The sequence below is a fragment of the Salmo trutta genome, unplaced genomic scaffold (assembly GCF_901001165.1).
Source record: "Salmo trutta unplaced genomic scaffold, fSalTru1.1, whole genome shotgun sequence".
Lineage (NCBI taxonomy): Eukaryota > Metazoa > Chordata > Actinopteri > Salmoniformes > Salmonidae > Salmo > Salmo trutta.
This window is the reverse complement of record NW_021822200.1, coordinates 625,043-643,168: the sequence shown is the minus strand read 5'-3', so window position 1 is coordinate 643,168 and position 18,126 is coordinate 625,043. Positions and strand designations below refer to the sequence as shown.

At 44.4% G+C, this 18,126-nt stretch overlaps 1 protein-coding gene across 3 annotated transcripts in view; it reads right to left on the bottom strand.

The window, feature by feature from the left end:
- Positions 1 to 579: 579 nt before the first annotated feature.
- Positions 580 to 18,126, bottom strand: part of LOC115180906 (cystathionine beta-synthase) — a 41,283-nt gene continuing 23,736 nt past the window's right edge. The window contains exons 1-14 of one of the 3 annotated variants that reach the window (XM_029743064.1): positions 17,347 to 17,612; positions 12,190 to 12,296; positions 11,210 to 11,344; positions 10,916 to 10,995; positions 10,589 to 10,793; positions 9,973 to 10,064; positions 9,212 to 9,337; positions 8,862 to 8,946; positions 8,542 to 8,647; positions 7,530 to 7,607; positions 4,788 to 4,922; positions 4,301 to 4,409; positions 4,063 to 4,147; positions 580 to 2,254 (exon numbers count right to left, since the gene is read on the bottom strand). In XM_029743064.1, the coding sequence (XP_029598924.1) occupies positions 2,127 to 2,254; positions 4,063 to 4,147; positions 4,301 to 4,409; positions 4,788 to 4,922; positions 7,530 to 7,607; positions 8,542 to 8,647; positions 8,862 to 8,946; positions 9,212 to 9,337; positions 9,973 to 10,064; positions 10,589 to 10,793; positions 10,916 to 10,995; positions 11,210 to 11,344; positions 12,190 to 12,296; positions 17,347 to 17,612 (1,737 nt within the window). In that variant the 3' untranslated portion in view covers positions 580 to 2,126. Of the gene's footprint in view, positions 2,255 to 4,062; positions 4,148 to 4,300; positions 4,410 to 4,787; positions 4,923 to 7,529; positions 7,608 to 8,541; positions 8,648 to 8,861; positions 8,947 to 9,211; positions 9,338 to 9,972; positions 10,065 to 10,588; positions 10,794 to 10,915; positions 10,996 to 11,209; positions 11,345 to 12,189; positions 12,297 to 12,677; positions 12,682 to 17,346; positions 17,620 to 18,126 lie in introns of those variants that run through there. The other 2 variants (XM_029743065.1, XM_029743066.1) reach the window with 2 other exon arrangements.

The following is an 18,126-nucleotide window of genomic DNA, read 5'->3' as shown; positions in this document are numbered from 1 at the left end:
CGAGGGACTGATTTAGACCTGGGACACCAGGAGTGTGCAATTAATGATCAGGTGGAACAGAAAACCTGCAGGCTCCGGACCTCGTGGGTAAGAGTTGAATACCCCTGGTAGAGCGTCTGTTGTGGTATGTCAGTTGAACTAAGCTCATGGGGCATTTATAAATTGTATTCAAGAAATGTAATTAATTAAAGTCCAAAAATGGATGTACCCTTTAAAACCCTAAACAGTATCTTAAATAACGAAATTGTTGCAAGCCCAAGTAGACTCAAGAGCAGTCATACATGTAACGTTAGACCAACCAAATATATGCTCTTTCACTGCCACCTAGTGGTAGGGTGGTATAACTGCTGATTCTGTTATTTATATGCACAGCTCGGCTATACATTTTATCACAGAAGGTTCGGTTGTTTAGCTATCGAGAAGAGATGTCCAGAGAATTCGGCCACGCAGCCACTTTGTACATGTTAAACAGGTAATGGCTTAGGGTCAACATAATTAGAATCTCAAACTGCTATTAAAAGCTCATGCATTTTCACTATACACATTATACACACAAATAAAATGATTGCATAGCAAATATAAATTCAGAGATGTTTTAACAACTTTATTTTTCATAAGATTATAAAGTGATTTTATAGTACACAAATCCCGATAAGACTTTTTACTCTGATACATCCAAAGTGAAAAGCAAAAACAACCGTACAAATACATTGTTGGCACTCCAAATGATCTCTGACCTTGTATTATACTGGCATATCAATCATACTATTTCATTTCATATGATCTTGTCAAAAAGGCTATTTTGGTACTTACTAGCTGGACATATTTGTAAAAAAAGATATTTTGGTAGCTACTAGCTAGACATATTTGACCATTCCAGAACAAAACCTCTGATTTTTCATTAAGTATGATGTTGAAGAGGACGGTACAATTCATATGTTCTACATCTGCATTGCTCTTTGAGTTTTTTTATAAGGACTGTGTGACATCTACAGATATAAAAAGAGCTTTAGAAATACATTAGATTGATTGAAAAAGTATGCACTCATTACTGTAAATCACTCGGATAGGAGCGTCTGCTAAATAACTCAAATTTAAATTTTGAAAATTACAATGCCCTTTTAGTGTAAGAGCTGTTTGAAAAGACCGCCTGAAATTCCAGCCTGTTTTGGTGCGACAGGAAAAACTGAAAATGCAGTTTTTCCTGTGTTTTATATCATACAGCTGATGAAACTAACACTGTAAAAATGTGAAGAAATTTGATTAGTGTTATTTTCTGATAGTTGCTGGTTGAAAATGCAATCAACACAGGACCTTCTAATCAGCAGGTTTGCATGGGCGGGAGTTTTGACTTTCCATGGTGACATCATGCGATACATTTTTTAATAGACCAACAGCAAAATGTTCCAATCCTCTCTGCCAAAAACAGCTAGTTTTGAGTTTTCCCCGCCCCACTCAGACCACACCCACTGTCCTAGCTAAAGTCTTGCTTGAGAAATTGCTCTTTGCTAAGAAGCTACTTGTTTTAATTGAATACAATCACAGTAAAATACTTATTTGTCATTATGCATAGCGTTGAAATGCGTTGATTGATGTTTTCACAATTAAAACAGTTTTTTTTCAGTAAAGATTGGTTTCACAATTATTGATTCAGTACATGGGAAGGTGTACAGTCTGATCATTTGAATAAACATTACAGAGAAACATGGCAATTCCCTCTGTAGACAGTGTCTACATTCTATGATCAAGCTATCAAAATATAGCAAAGATTTAAGACTTTCATATGAACGCATTGTGCTTGCAACGCTAGGGTTGTGGGTTGGATTCCCACGGGGGACCAGTTGGGGGGAAACAGTATGAAAATGTATGTACTCGCTATCTGTAAGTCGCTCTGGATAAGAGCATCTGCTAAATGACTCACATGTCATGAGAAAGGAGCAACAGCAGTTTGTTCACCAATCAAGTTCATACGACCTCGTATTCTTTATATTGTCATTAATATCACAGTGTGTTTGTGTATGGTCGTGAGCTGTATGTGGAAATTAATGTGTTCCATGTGTGTGTACATGAGGTGTGTGTACACGAGGTGTTTGTGCGCACATGACCCAGCCGTCACAGGGACAGGGTCACAGGTCACTGCACTCAGAGAAGGACCTCTCCCTCTTCTCCCTGGCTGTGACGAAGTTGAGCAGGTCGATGGCCGTCACCACACCAAACACCATCTGCTTCAGGCTGGGGGAGCCGTCCGTCAAGTCTGAGAGTAGGAGAGAGGGAAGGATAGAGAGGGTGGCATTAGCTCCCTCCTACAGCCTTCATTGGACCAGGGGAGGGTGGGGTTATGGTTGGTTGCAGGCCCAAATCAATGTTGGGACCAAACAACTGAGGACTTTGAGACTGGCACATACAGTACATTCGTAAAGTACTCAGACTCCTTGACTTTTTCCACATTTTGTTACGTTACAGCCTTATTCTAAAATGGATTAAATCGTTTTTTTCCCCCTCATCAATTTACACACAATACCCCATAGTGACAAAGCAAAAACAGAGTTTTTAGAAATGTATGCTAAGAATGTTTGTTTTTTGAAATCACATTTACATAAATATTCAAACCCTTTAAATATTCAGCCCCTTCCCCAAATACTTTGTTGAAACACCTTTGGCAGTGATTACAGCCTTGAGTCTTCTTGGGTATGACGCTACAAGCTTGGCACACCTGTATTTGGGGAGTTTCTCCCATTGTTCTCTACAGATCCTCTCAAGCTCTGTCAGGTTGGATGGGGAGCATCGCTGCACAGCTATTTTCAGGTCTCTCCAGAGATGTTCAATCGGGTTCAAGTCCAGGCCACTTGAGAAAATTCTTAGACTTGTCCGGAAGCTACTCCTGCAATGTCTTGGCTGTGTGCTTAAGGTCGTTGTCCTGTTGGAAGGTGAACCTTCGCCCCAGTCCGAGGTCCTGAACGCTCTGGAGCAGGTTTTCATCAAGGATCTCTGTGTACTTTGCGCCGTTCATCTTTCTCTCGATCCCAGTCCCTGCGCTGAAAAACATCCCCACAGCATGATGCTGCCACCACCATGCTTCACCTTAGGGATGGTGCCAGGTTTCCTCCAGAGGTGACACTTGGGATTCAGGCCAAAGAGTTCAACCTTGGTTTCATCAGACCAGAGAATCTTGTTTTGCAAACTCCAAGCGGGCTGTCACGTGCCTTTTACTGAAGAGTGGCTTCCGTCTGGCCACTCTACCATAAAGGCCTGATTGGTGGAGTGCTGCAGAGATGGCTGTCCTTCTGGAAGGTTCTCCCATTTCCACAGAGGAACTCTGGAGCTCTGTTAGAGTGACCATCAGGTTCTTGGTTATCTCCCTGGCAAGGCACAGTTTAGCCGTGCGGCCAGCTCTAGGAAGAGTCTTGGTGGTTCCAAACTTCTTCCATTTAAGAATGGTGCAGATATTTTTTGGTAGCCTTACCCAGATCTGTGCCTCGACAAAATCCTGTCTCGGAGCTCTACGGACAATTCCTTCAACCTCATGGCTTGGTTTTTGCTCTGATGTGCACTGTCAACTGTGGGACCTTACATAGAGACAGATGTGTGTCATTCCAAATCATGTGGACTCCAATCAAGTTGTAGAACATCTCAAGGATGATCACTGGAAACAGGATGGACCTGTGCTCAATTTTGAGTCTCATAGCAAAGGTTCTAAATACTTATGTAAATAAGGTGTTTTTACATTTTTTATAAATGTGCTAAAAGTTCTTGAAACCGTTTTTCAGTTTTCAGTCATTATGAGATAGTGTGTAGATTGATGAGAACTTTTATTTATTTCATCCATTTTAGAATAAGGTTGTAACGTAACAAAATGTGGAAAAAGTCAAGAGGTCTGAATACTTTCCGAATGTCCTGTATACCAGTTACATGCACACAGCAGACATTAAACCAGGCTGGTTTATAATGGGTTCAGACCAGCCACCTTACCACCTTGTTACTGCCCTCAGAAAAGGTCAATGAACCTTCTCTCCATCTTATCGCAACATGTTCTCCACCATTATAGCAGGCAGAAAGACTTACATTGGATCTGTTCGTGTACCACCAGGGCAAAATGGTCTGTCTCCAGGATACGAGACAGCTTCCCCAGGTTATCAGTCAAACGGATCTGAGAATTAGATGAGACGGGAGGTTATCAGTCAGACGTAAGATACAGAGGACCGTTTCATCATATAAACAAACATTGGTGGTTTCAGTGTGTGTGAGACCTATTTACAATACTTACAGAAAAAGTGTGCTTGCGAACACGTGTGTGACTGACCTGTTTGAACTGGTTGTAGATCACCTTGTTGACTGGGTCTGAGGGTTTAATCTTCCCAGCCAGCACAGAGGCCAGCATGTTCCCCAAAGTAACCATTCCTAGGACCAGCCTACACACTCACACACACACACTGTTATTTTAGCAGCAGAACAACACTAACCCATGGATTATGTCACCAGAACAGTTGAATTACTTGAATCAGATGGTCAGTGTCCAGAAGTGAAACATGGGTTTATAACATTTACAAATCAACAATACTAATGAATTGAATTCCAGGGTTATTTCAATAATTCAATAATCTACAATAATTTAATTTCTTCGTCATGAACTAGTAAGCGACACAAAGATAATGGATATGTCCCAAATGGCACCCTATTCCCTACATGGTCAACATTAGTGCCCTATGAAGGGAATAGGGTGCCATTTGGGATACAGCCGCTGGTTAATGAAAGAGGCAGGAGATGAGACAGTGAAGGAGGACACCCACCCAGCCTCGTCCACTACAGGGGCCTGGTCAAAGCCTTTCTCCTTCAGGATCTTGATGGTCTTCTGACAGCTGACCGTGGGCAGGACGGTCAGAGGAGCAGAGAGGTTCAACCCCTGCAGCTTCAGGTTCCACCACCTGGGGGGAGAGAGAGAGAGAGAGAGAGAGAGAAATAGACAACCAATTAAATAAATAAAAACAAAATACAACCTTTAAAAAGGCACAATATACAGAAATCACCCCACAATTGCCTGGTTGCTAAAATTCTACAATATACGCCTGATATCAGTTTGTGACAAAACAAGCAATGTGCAAAATCATTGTACCATCTAAACCGCTGTGAAACATATTTTCAATGAACAAAATATATAGTATTTAACTGTTTGAAGCTGTGGTACCAAACCGAAAGTAAAAAGACGCAAAACTACACTTAAGGACAGGAAGCACAGAAATAGCACATAGAACGGATCTACTACTTCTTAGACTTGCTTCCAATTAGAATGACAGATCTATAACTCACATTTCTATGTGAGTTTGGTCAGGTCGCCCATTGAGCTTCATATTGCACTTTTAAGAGAAAACTACAAACAAATAGACAATGGAGCACTAGATGAAGACATGCTCAGAGACACAGACATACAGTGGGGGAAAAAAGTATTTGATCCCCTGCTGATTTTGTACATTTGCCCACTTACAAAGAAATGACCAGTCTATAATTTTAATGGTAGGTTTATTTGAACAGTGAGAGACAGAATAACAACAAAAAAATCCAGAAAAACGCATGTCAAAAATGTTATAAAATGATTTGCATTTTAATGAGGGAAATAAGTATTTGACCCCTCTGCAAAACATGACTTAGTACTTGGTGGCAAAACCCTTGATGGCAATCACAGAGGTCAGACGTTTCTTGTAGTTGGCCACCAGGTTTGCACACATCTCAGGAGGGATTTTGTCCCACTCCTCTTTGCAGATCTTCTCCAAGTCATTAAGGTTTCGAGGCTGACGTTTGGCAACTCGAACCTTCAGCTCCCTCCACAGACTTTCTATGGGATTAAGGTCTGGAGACTGGCTAGGCCACTCCAGGACTTTAATGTGCTTCTTCTTGAGCCACTCCTTTGTTGCCTTGGCCGTGTGTATTGGGTCATTGTCATGCTGGAATACCCATCCACGACCCATTTTCAATGCCCTGGCTGAGGGAAGGAGGTTCTCACCCAAGATTTCACGGTACATGGCCCCGTCCATCGTCCCTTTGATGCGGTGAAGTTGTCCTGTCCCCTTAGCAGAAAAACCCCCCCAAAGCATAATGTTTCCATCTCCATGTTTGACGGTGGAGATGGTGTTCTTGGGGTCATAGGCAGCAATCCTCCTCCTCCAAACACGGCGAGTTGAGTTGATGCCAAAGAGCTCCATTTTGGTCTCATCTGACCACAACACTTTCACCAGTTGTCCTCTGAGTCATTCAGATGTTCATTGCCAAACTTCAGACGGGCATGTATATGTATTCTTGAGCAGGGGGACCTTGCGGGCACTGCAGGATTTCAGTCCTTCACGGCGTAGTGTGTTACCAATTGTTTTCTTGGTGACTATGGTCCCAGCTGCCTTGAGATCATTGACAAGATCCTCCCGTGTAGTTCTGGGCTGATTCCTCACCGTTCTCGTGATCATTGCAACCCCACGAGGTGAGATCTTGCATGGAGCCCCAGGCCGAGGGAGATTGACAGTTCGTTTGTGTTTCTTCCATTTGCGAATAATCGCACCAAATGTTGTCACCTTCTCACCAAGCTGCTTGGCGATGGTCTTGTAGCCCATTCCAGCCTTGTGTAGGTCTACAATCTTGTCCCTGACATCCTTGGAGAGCTCTTTGGTCTTGGCCATGGTGGAGAGTTTGGAATCTGATTGATTGATTGCTTCTGTGGACATGTGTCTTTTTTACAGGTAACAAGCTGCGGTTAGGAGCACTCCCTTTAAGAGTGTGCTCCTAATCTCAGCTCGTTACCTGGGAGCCAGACATTTTTCTGATTGAGAGGGGGTCAAATACTTATTTCCCTCATTAAAATGCATATCAATTTATAACATTTTTGACATGCGTTTTTCTGGATATTTTTGTTGTTATTCTGTCTCTCACTGTTCAAATAAACCTACCATTAAAATTATAGACTGGTCATTTCAGACCCACCAGGATTTATTTAAAGACACAGACCCACCAGGGTTTATTCAGACCCACCAGGATTTATTTAAAGACACAGACCCACCAGGTTTTATTCAGACCCACCAGGATTTATTTAGAGACACAGACCCACCAGGGTTTATTCAGACCCACCAAGATTTATTTAGAGACACAGACCCACCAGGGTTTGTTCAGAGACACAGACCCACCAGGGTTTGTTCAGAGACACAGACCCACCAGGGTTTGTTCAGAGACACAGACCCACCAGGGTTTGTTCAGACCCACAGGCCCACCAGGGTTTGTTCAGAGACACAGACCCACCAGGGTTTATTCAGAGACACAGACCCACCAGGGTTTATTCAGAGACACCAGGGTTTGTTCAGAGACACAGACCCACCAGGGTTTATTCAGAGACACCAGGGTTTGTTCAGAGACACAGACCCACCAGGGTTTGTTCAGAGACACAGACCCACCAGGGTTTGTTCAGAGACACAGACCCGGCAGGGTTCATTCAGAGACACAGACCCACAAGAGGTTTATTCAGAGACACAGACCCAGCAGGGTTTGTTCAGACCTACCAGGGTTTGTTTACCATGATGTCTGACTCCTTCAGGAAGCCTTTCTGGAACATCCACTTGTCACTCAGGAACTTGGTCCTGAAAAAAAGAGAAGAGTCGTTGTTGGTTACTTCATCCACTAGGAACAGCTGTTAATGGTTCAGATTAAAGAGAAGCGTTGTTGGTTACTTCATCCACTAGGAACAGCTGTTAATGGTTCAGATTAAAGAGAAGGGTTGTTAGTTACTTCATCCACTAGGAACAGCTGTTAATGGTTCAGATTAAAGAGAAGGGTTGTTAGTTACTTCATCCACTAGGAACAGCTGTTAATGGTTCAGATTAAAGAGAAGGGTTGTTAGTTACTTCATCCACTAGGAACAGCTGTTAATGGTTCAGATTAAAGAGAAGGGTTGTTGGTTACTTCATCCTCTAGGAACAGCTGTTAATGGTTCAGATTAAAGAGAAGCGTTGTTGGTTACTTCATCCTCTAGGAACAGCTGTTAATGGTTCAGATTAAAGAGAAGGGTTGTTGGTTACTTCATCCACTAGGAACAGCTGTTAATGGTTCAGATTAAAGAGAAGGGTTGTTAGTTACTTCATCCACTAGGAACAGCTGTTAATGGTTCAGATTAAAGAGAAGGGTTGTTGGTTACTTCATCCTCTAGGAACAGCTGTTAATGGTTCAGATTAAAGAGAAGGGTTGTTAGTTACTTCATCCACTAGGAACAGCTGTTAATGGTTCAGATTAAAGAGAAGGGTTGTTAGTTACTTCATCCACTAGGAACAGCTGTTAATGGTTCAGATTAAAGAGAAGGTTTGTTGGTTACTTCATCCACTAGGAACAGGTGTTAATGGTTCAGATTAAAGAGGGGGTCATGAATCAGTGATAACCACGAGGCAACAGCTGCAATATTCAGACATGGCCACAAGGGGTCAGGCTAAGCTAAACATAGACAGATCATTAGATTCACTATAGGACTACAGTATATTACAGTCATAATATAACAGTATATTCTAGACCCTGGTTCCTCACATGTAGTTGCGGATGGAGTCTGGCAGGATGACCACACATCGCTGGCCCTCCTTCAGGTCCTTGGCCACCCTCACCGCCGCTGCCATGGCCGTGCCCGAGCTGCCACCTGGCACAGGGGACAAGAGACGGGCACACTGGTTGGCATGATGACTCGTGGGCAGGTCAACCCACAAATCAGAACATGATATAGGTGGCTTTCTAGGTGGTCTTTAGTGAAGTGGGAATGTGCAGATATCCCAGTCCCTGGAGAACACGGCCATAGAGTCCACACTGGTGACAGTGAGATGAATGACAGAGAGACAGAACGGTGACTAACGTACCACACAGCAAGCCCTCGTCTCTGACCAGCATACGGGACATGTTGAAGGACTCCTCATCGTTAGACTTGTACCAGCTATCCACCACCTACAGGTAGACACACACTGATGAGGTAGTGTGTGTGTGTGTGTGTGTGTGTGTGTGTGTGTGTGTGTGTGTGTGTGCGTGCGTGCGTGCGTGCGTGCGTGCGTGCGTGCGTGCGTGCTGTGTGTGTGTGTGTGTGGGTGGGTGGTGGGTGTGTGGTGTGTGTGTGTGTGTGTGTGTGTGTGTGTGTGTGTGTGTGGTGTGTGGTGTGTGGTGTGTGTGTGTGTGTGTGCGTGCGTGCGAGTGTGTGTGTGTGTATCTGACTCACTGATCTGTCCAGTACAGTGGGGATGAAGTCGTATCCGATGCCCTCCACCTCGTACTGGGTCTTGTCTGTCTTGTTCAACTCCTCTGGTTCAGCCAGGATGGAGCCTTCAGGGTCCACACCGATGATCTGACCACACACACAGACAGAACCACACCAGACCCGACAGAACCACACCAGACCAGACAGAACCACATCAGACAGAACCACACCAGACCAGACAGAACCACACCAGACAGAACCACACCAGACCAGACAGAACCACACCAGACCAGACAGAACCACACCACACCAGACCAGACAGAACCACACCAGACCAGACAGAACCACACCAGACAGAACCACACCATACCAGACAGAACCACACCAGACCAGACAGAACCACACCAGACAGAACCACACCAGACCAGACAAAACCACACCAGACCCGACAGAACCACACCAGACAGAACCCCACACCAGACCAGACAGAACCACACCAGACAGAACCACACCAGACCAGACAGAACCACACCAGACAGAACCCCACACCACGCCAGACACAAGTTAACACCCAGTAAGGACAGCCATAGCCTCTGATCAGAACCAGAACCGTTTCTATTCAGTCATGTTGAAGTAGTGAATGTGAAGATCCACGTTGAGACTGATTCTATTTGTACGGATCTTTCCATACTTGAATAGGAATTTAAATTGAACTGTCCCCAACCCTAGTCAGATGGCACCTGGGGATGGGAATTGATTCCAGGTGGACAGAGCTCACTCACCTTGATGTTGGGGCACCTCTCCTTCAGTTTGCGGGCAATGCCAGTGATGGTGCCGCCTGTGCCAGCGCTTGCCACCAGCATGTCCACTTTCCCTGCCAGGTCACAGATGTGGAGGGTTCAGGTCAGCTCATATGTGAGGGCTACAAGCCCACACAACTGCTCAGACAATGCTTTGCTGTTGACCAAAACCACCAGTTAAACCTTATTCAGACACACACACTTGTATAACAGCGATTCTCAGCTAGTGGATGACGACGAGGTTTTGAATGGGTCGCGGGTGTCTGAGTAAAAAAAAGAAGGGTTTTTTATATATTTTTTTTATTACTTATTCTATGAAAAAAATACTCCAGTCTGAACCTAAACCAGGTAGAAAGTGTGTAGAAATAATGAACTTACATTTCTAAATAACTTCATCTCTCAACAATTTTTCTTCAATCACAGTATTTTAAGAGAGAGAGAGAGAGAGAGCGAGAGAGAGAGAGAGAGAGAGAGAGAGAGAGAGAGAGAGAGAGAGAGAGAGAGAGAGAGAGAGAATGCCAGCAAGACAAGAGAGAAGGAAAGAGAGAACAAGAGAGGGAGGAATAGAGGGAGGGAGCCGAGAGGAAGTCTGTCTCACCATCACACTGCTCCAGTATCTCCTCTGCTGTGGTGTCATAGTGGGCCAGGGGGTTACTAGGGTTACGGTACTGGTCCAGGATGTGAGAGTTGGGGATCTCGTTCTTCAGACGCCAAGCCACGCCCACGTGAGACTCTGGTGAATCGAAACGAGCGCTGGTGGGCGTACGGACGATCTCTGCGCCCAGGGCTCTCAAAACATCCACCTGGGTGCATGCAAACACAGACAGGCAGCGTTTTCATGATCATTTGTGCAGATTTCACAATCAAATAAGTCCTGTCAAATTCCCAGAGGGGAGATTGATGAGGCAGCATACAGCAGTCTTACCTTCTCCATGCTCATCTTCTCAGGCATGACAATGATACAGCGGTAACCCTTCACAGCTGCAGCCAGGGCCAGACCGATACCTGTCACACACACACACACACACACACACACACACACACACACACACACACACACACACACACACACACACACACACACACACACACACACACACACACACACACACACACAGGTATTAATCAGTGAATCTACTACTAATGAGACATTCCTATTCATTTACTGAGGTAACACACAGTTACCTGTATTTCATTTACTGAGGTAACACACAGTTACCTGTATTCCCTGAGGTGGGCTCTATGATGGTGTCTCCTGGTTTGAGATGTCCTGCCCTCTCTGCATCCTCCACCATACGCAGACTGATCCTATCCTTCACACTGCCGCCCGCGTTGAAGTACTCACACTTGGCCACTGCACAGAGACAAAACAGAATGGTACACACTGGATTATCACACTGGATCACACACACACACACACACACACACACACACACACACACACACACACACACACACACACACACAGACACACACACACACCCACACACACACACACACACACACAGACACACACACACAAAAATGTTTTTAATTCTGAATTGAAATACCACCTTGTCTGAAAACATCTGATAATGTAACCAGACCTGGGTCAAACATGTTCATTTCATTTAGTTTAGAGTTTGCACTTTTGGAGCTATTCCATTGTACCATAAAATGTATGAAACACAAGTGGAGCCATTTGCTGTGCAAAAGTCCGAAGCCAACAATATAATTAAACTGTTACATTGGATACAATATAACTGTCAATAAATCCCAAATGGGATTATGGAGTCAAGCATGAAGAATTCAACAAGAAGTCAGCTGAACACAGACGCCCCAAAGTAAATCCAATTCACATGACTTCTTAAGCCGACCAATGAAAAAGGTTTTGACTGCCTGTGTTCTATGTCTGCCTCAACAGAAAGAGACATGGAGGGGGAAGACAGCCTTGAATACTGTCTGAACAGTATTCTCTGGACTATGTCTAACTGGCAGATAATGCAACGTTCAAGGACAGGTTATATCATGGTGGCACGAATAAATGGGTGAAGGAAAGGTTTTATCATGGTGGCACAGATAAATTGGTAACTCTCCGTGAGAAAAGTGGACAAACAAGGCTGAAACATTGAGAGGGAAACTTTTGCACCCATGTAGCAAGTTAAGGTTTCTCCATTCATCTCAAAAGGGTTCTGAGAAAAGACTCCCTGATAAACTCACAGATTTCACACTTGAGGCCGAAGGTCTTGGGGATCTTGTTCATGCGCACCAGCGGGGTGTCACCGATCCTCCGGAGGATGTCGGGGAGGATTTTAGGAGCTTTGGTCCTGGAAGAAGGGAGTTTAGATGTCACTGACTAACTCATTGACGTTGATGAATGATCAATGCTCATACCACATTAAATGAATCTGACTAAAATATGAATAATAGAACAAAGTGGAAATGAGTAGAGAAGGAGACAGGTGGAAGGAATAACATAAAAGGTTACCAGTCTTACTGTTGAGGGTTACCAGTCTTACTGTTGAGGGTTACCTGTCTTACTGTTAAGGGTTACCTGTCTTACTGTTGAGGGTTACCAGTCTTACTGTTGAGGGTTACCTGTCTTACTGTTGAGGGTTACCTGTCTTACTGTTGAGGGTTACCAGTCTTACTGTTGAGGGTTAATGTTTAGGGTTACCAGTCTTACTGTTGAGGGTTACCAGTCTTACTGTTGAGGGTTACCAGTCTTACTGTTGAGGGTTAATGTTTAGGGTTACCAGTCTTACTGTTGAGGGTTACCAGTCTTACTGTTGAGGGTTACCAGTCTTACTGTTGAGGGTTACCTGTCTTACTGTTGAGGGTTACCTGTCTTACTGTTGAGGGTTACCTGTCTTACTGTTGAGGGTTACCAGTCTTACTGTTGAGGGTTACCAGTCTTACTGTTGAGGGTAACCAGTCTTACAGTTGAGGGTTACCAGTCTTACTGTTGAGGGTTACCAGTCTTACTGTTGAGGGTTACCAGTTTTACTGTTGAGGGTTACCAGTCTTACTATTGAGGGTTACCAGTCTTACTGTTGAGGGTTAATGTTTAGGGTTACCAGTCTTACTATTGAGGGTTACCAGTCTTACTGTTGAGGGTTAATGTTTAGGGTTACCAGTCTTACTGTTGAGGGTTACCAGTTTTACTGTTGAGGGTTACCAGTCTTACTGTTGAGGGTTACCAGTCTTACTGTTGAGGGTTAATGTTTAGGGTTACCAGTCTTACTGTTGAGGGTTACCAGTCTTACTGTTGAGGGTTACCAGTCTTACTGTTAGGGTTAGGGTTACCAGTCTTACTGTTGAGGGTTACCAGTCTTACTGTTGAGGGTTACCAGTCTTACTGTTGAGGGTTACCTGTCTTACTGTTGAGGGTTACCTGTCTTACTGTTGAGGGTTACCTGTCTTACTGTTGAGGGTTACCAGTCTTACTGTTGAGGGTTACCAGTCTTACTGTTGAGGGTAACCAGTCTTACAGTTGAGGGTTACCAGTCTTACTGTTGAGGGTTACCAGTCTTACTGTTGAGGGTTACCAGTTTTACTGTTGAGGGTTACCAGTCTTACTATTGAGGGTTACCAGTTTTACTGTTGAGGGTTACCAGTCTTACTGTTGAGGGTTACCAGTCTTACTGTTGAGGGTTACCAGTCTTACTATTGAGGGTTACCAGTCTTACTATTGAGGGTTACCTGTCTTACTGTTGAGGGTTACCAGTCTTACTGTTGAGGGTTACCAGTCTTACTATTGAGGGTTACCAGTTTTACTGTTGAGGGTTACCAGTTTTACTGTTGAGGGTTACCAGTCTTACTATTGAGGGTTACCAGTCTTACTGTTGAGGGTTACCAGTCTTACTGTTGAGGGTTACCAGTCTTACTGTTGAGGGTTACCAGTCTTACCAGTCTTACTGTTGAGGGTTACCAGTCTTACTGTTGAGGGTTAGGGTTACCAGTCTTACTGTTGAGGGTTACCGGTCTTACTGTTGAGGGTTACCAGTCTTACTGTTGAGGGTTACCAGTCTTACTGTTGAGGGTTACCAGTCTTACTGTTGAGGGTTAGGATTACCAGTCTTACTGTTGAGGGTTAGGATTACCAGTCTTACTGTTGAGGGTTACCAGTCTTACTATTGAGGGTTACCAGTCTTACTGTTGAGGGTTACCAGTCTTACTGTTGAGGGTTACCAGTCTTACTATTGAGGGTTACCAGTCTTACTATTGAGGGTTACCAGTCTTACTGTTGAGGGTTACCTGTCTTACTATTGAGGGTTACCAGTCTTACTGTTGAGGGTTACCTGTCTTACTGTTGAGGGTTACCTGTCTTACTGTTGAGGGTTACCAGTCTTACTGTTGAGGATTACCAGTCTTACTGTTGAGGGTTACCTGTCTTACTGTTGAGGGTTACCAGTCTTACTGTTGAGGATTACCAGTCTTACTGTTGAGGGTTACAAGTCTTACTATTGAGGGTTACCAGTTTTACTATTGAGGGTTACCAGTCTTACTATTGAGGGTTACCAGTCTTACTATTGAGGGTTACCAGTTTTACTGTTGAGGGTTACCTGTCTTACTGTTGAGGGTTACCAGTCTTACTGTTGAGGGTTACCAGTCTTACTGTTGAGGGTTACCTGTCTTACTGTTGAGGGTTACCAGTCTTACTGTTGAGGGTTACCAGTCTTACTGTTGAGGGTTACCAGTCTTACTGTTGAGGGTTAGGGTTACCAGTCTTACTGTTGAGGGTTACCAGTCTTACTGTTGAGGGTTACCTGTCTTACTGTTGAGGGTTAGGGTTACCAGTCTTACTGTTGAGGGTTAATTTTTAGGGTTACCAGTCTTACTGTTGAGGGTTACCAGTCTTACTGTTGAGGGTTACCAGTCTTACTGTTGAGGGTTACCAGTCTTACTGTTGAGGGTTAATGTTTAGGGTTACCAGTCTTACTGTTGAGGGTTACCAGTCTTACTGTTGAGGGTTATCAGTCTTACTGTTGAGGGTTACCAGTCTTACTGTTGAGGGTTAATGTTTAGGGTTACCAGTCTTACTGTTGAGGGTTACCAGTCTTACTGTTGAGGGTTACCAGTCTTACTGTTGAGGGTTACCTGTCTTACTGTTGAGGGTTACCTGTCTTACTGTTGAGGGTTACCTGTCTTACTGTTGAGGGTTACCAGTCTTACTGTTGAGGGTTACCAGTCTTACTGTTGAGGGTAACCAGTCTTACAGTTGAGGGTTACCAGTCTTACTGTTGAGGGTTACCAGTTTTACTGTTGAGGGTTACCAGTCTTACTATTGAGGGTTACCAGTCTTACTGTTGAGGGTTAATGTTTAGGGTTACCAGTCTTACTATTGAGGGTTACCAGTCTTACTGTTGAGGGTTAATGTTTAGGGTTACCAGTCTTACTGTTGAGGGTTACCAGTTTTACTGTTGAGGGTTACCAGTCTTACTGTTGAGGGTTACCAGTCTTACTGTTGAGGGTTAATGTTTAGGGTTACCAGTCTTACTGTTGAGGGTTACCAGTCTTACTGTTGAGGGTTACCAGTCTTACTGTTGAGGGTTACCAGTCTTACTGTTGAGGGTTAATGTTTAGGGTTACCAGTCTTACTGTTGAGGGTTACCAGTCTTACTGTTGAGGGTTACCAGTCTTACTGTTGAGGGTTACCTGTCTTACTGTTGAGGGTTACCTGTCTTACTGTTGAGGGTTACCTGTCTTACTGTTGAGGGTTACCAGTCTTACTGTTGAGGGTAACCAGTCTTACAGTTGAGGGTTACCAGTCTTACTGTTGAGGGTTACCAGTCTTACTGTTGAGGGTTACCAGTTTTACTGTTGAGGGTTACCAGTCTTACTATTGAGGGTTACCAGTTTTACTGTTGAGGGTTACCAGTCTTACTGTTGAGGGTTACCAGTCTTACTGTTGAGGGTTACCAGTCTTACTATTGAGGGTTACCAGTCTTACTATTGAGGGTTACCTGTCTTACTGTTGAGGGTTACCAGTCTTACTGTTGAGGGTTACCAGTCTTACTATTGAGGGTTACCAGTTTTACTGTTGAGGGTTACCAGTTTTACTGTTGAGGGTTACCAGTCTTACTATTGAGGGTTACCAGTCTTACTGTTGAGGGTTACCAGTCTTACTGTTGAGGGTTACCAGTCTTACTGTTGAGGGTTACCAGTCTTACCAGTCTTACTGTTGAGGGTTACCAGTCTTACTGTTGAGGGTTAGGGTTACCAGTCTTACTGTTGAGGGTTACCGGTCTTACTGTTGAGGGTTACCAGTCTTACTGTTGAGGGTTACCAGTCTTACTGTTGAGGGTTACCAGTCTTACTGTTGAGGGTTAGGATTACCAGTCTTACTGTTGAGGGTTAGGATTACCAGTCTTACTGTTGAGGGTTACCAGTCTTACTATTGAGGGTTACCAGTCTTACTGTTGAGGGTTACCAGTCTTACTGTTGAGGGTTACCAGTCTTACTATTGAGGGTTACCAGTCTTACTATTGAGGGTTACCAGTCTTACTGTTGAGGGTTACCTGTCTTACTATTGAGGGTTACCAGTCTTACTGTTGAGGGTTACCTGTCTTACTGTTGAGGGTTACCTGTCTTACTGTTGAGGGTTACCAGTCTTACTGTTGAGGATTACCAGTCTTACTGTTGAGGGTTAACTGTCTTACTGTTGAGGGTTACCAGTCTTACTGTTGAGGATTACCAGTCTTACTGTTGAGGGTTACAAGTCTTACTATTGAGGGTTACCAGTTTTACTATTGAGGGTTACCAGTCTTACTATTGAGGGTTACCAGTCTTACTATTGAGGGTTACCAGTTTTACTGTTGAGGGTTACCTGTCTTACTGTTGAGGGTTACCAGTCTTACTGTTGAGGGTTACCAGTCTTACTGTTGAGGGTTACCTGTCTTACTGTTGAGGGTTACCAGTCTTACTGTTGAGGGTTACCAGTCTTACTGTTGAGGGTTACCAGTCTTACTGTTGAGGGTTAGGGTTACCAGTCTTACTGTTGAGGGTTACCAGTCTTACTGTTGAGGGTTACCTGTCTTACTGTTGAGGGTTAGGGTTACCAGTCTTACTGTTGAGGGTTAATTTTTAGGGTTACCAGTCTTACTGTTGAGGGTTACCAGTCTTACTGTTGAGGGTTAATGTTTAGGGTTACCAGTCTTACTGTTGAGGGTTACCAGTCTTACTGTTGAGGGTTACCAGTCTTACTGTTGAGGGTTACCAGTCTTACTGTTGAGGGTTAGGGTTACCAGTCTTACTGTTGAGGGTTAATGTTTAGGGTTACCAGTCTTACTGTTGAGGGTTACCAGTCTTACTGTTGAGGGTTAATGTTTAGGGTTACAAGTCTTACTGTTGAGGGTTAATGTTTAGCAGTCTTACTGTTGAGGATGGGTGTGGGGGGAGTCGGCGTGGTTGCCCCCCAGTCTCCAGGTGCACCGGCTGGGCAGGTCGGGACGGATCCACTTCCTCTCCCCCACCGCCTGGATGGTTCCAGTCACGTCCTCCACCTCTAGCTTGTCTCTGATCTTGGAGGATCCATTGGCATGCCCATTGCTGTTGGTGACGCGTAGCCTGGCAGCGTGCGGGCACACAGGGTCGATAGGACCCAGGACGCTGCTGTCTTTAAGGGAGGGGACCGCAGGCATGTCTCACCTAGGAAGGTAAATGGCACATGGGCTAGTAAATGGTACAGAGCCTCTGTCCTGCTCGTAAGCACAGATCTAGGATCAGATTCCCCTTACCCCAGTCCTAATTGTAACCGTTAGCGGGACAATAAGTGATCTGACTCTGTATCAGTGGTTTGGGACAGCGTTTCAACACCACCTAGCAGTCTGAGGGACAGGAGCAGCAGAAGGCCGCTCTTCAGAATGTTTGAGGGATTTGAGGAGCTGCTGCTGCTGTCTGTCTCATACTACACACTGCTGGACAGACTGACGACTTCAAACTAATTACAGTCAGGAAGCCATTAAGAACATTCCTGACAAAAATGACACAAGAAATCTAAAAGGTTTGACCCCGAGAGGCCTAGTGAGGTGCATATTAACATGCACACCTGACACCACCATGCTGTATGTCCCTCTGAACAGTGGTACTGGGAGCCCCACCGCTCAGTTACACATTACTCAGGCAGACGCAGTACCGCAACACGTTTGATGTTTA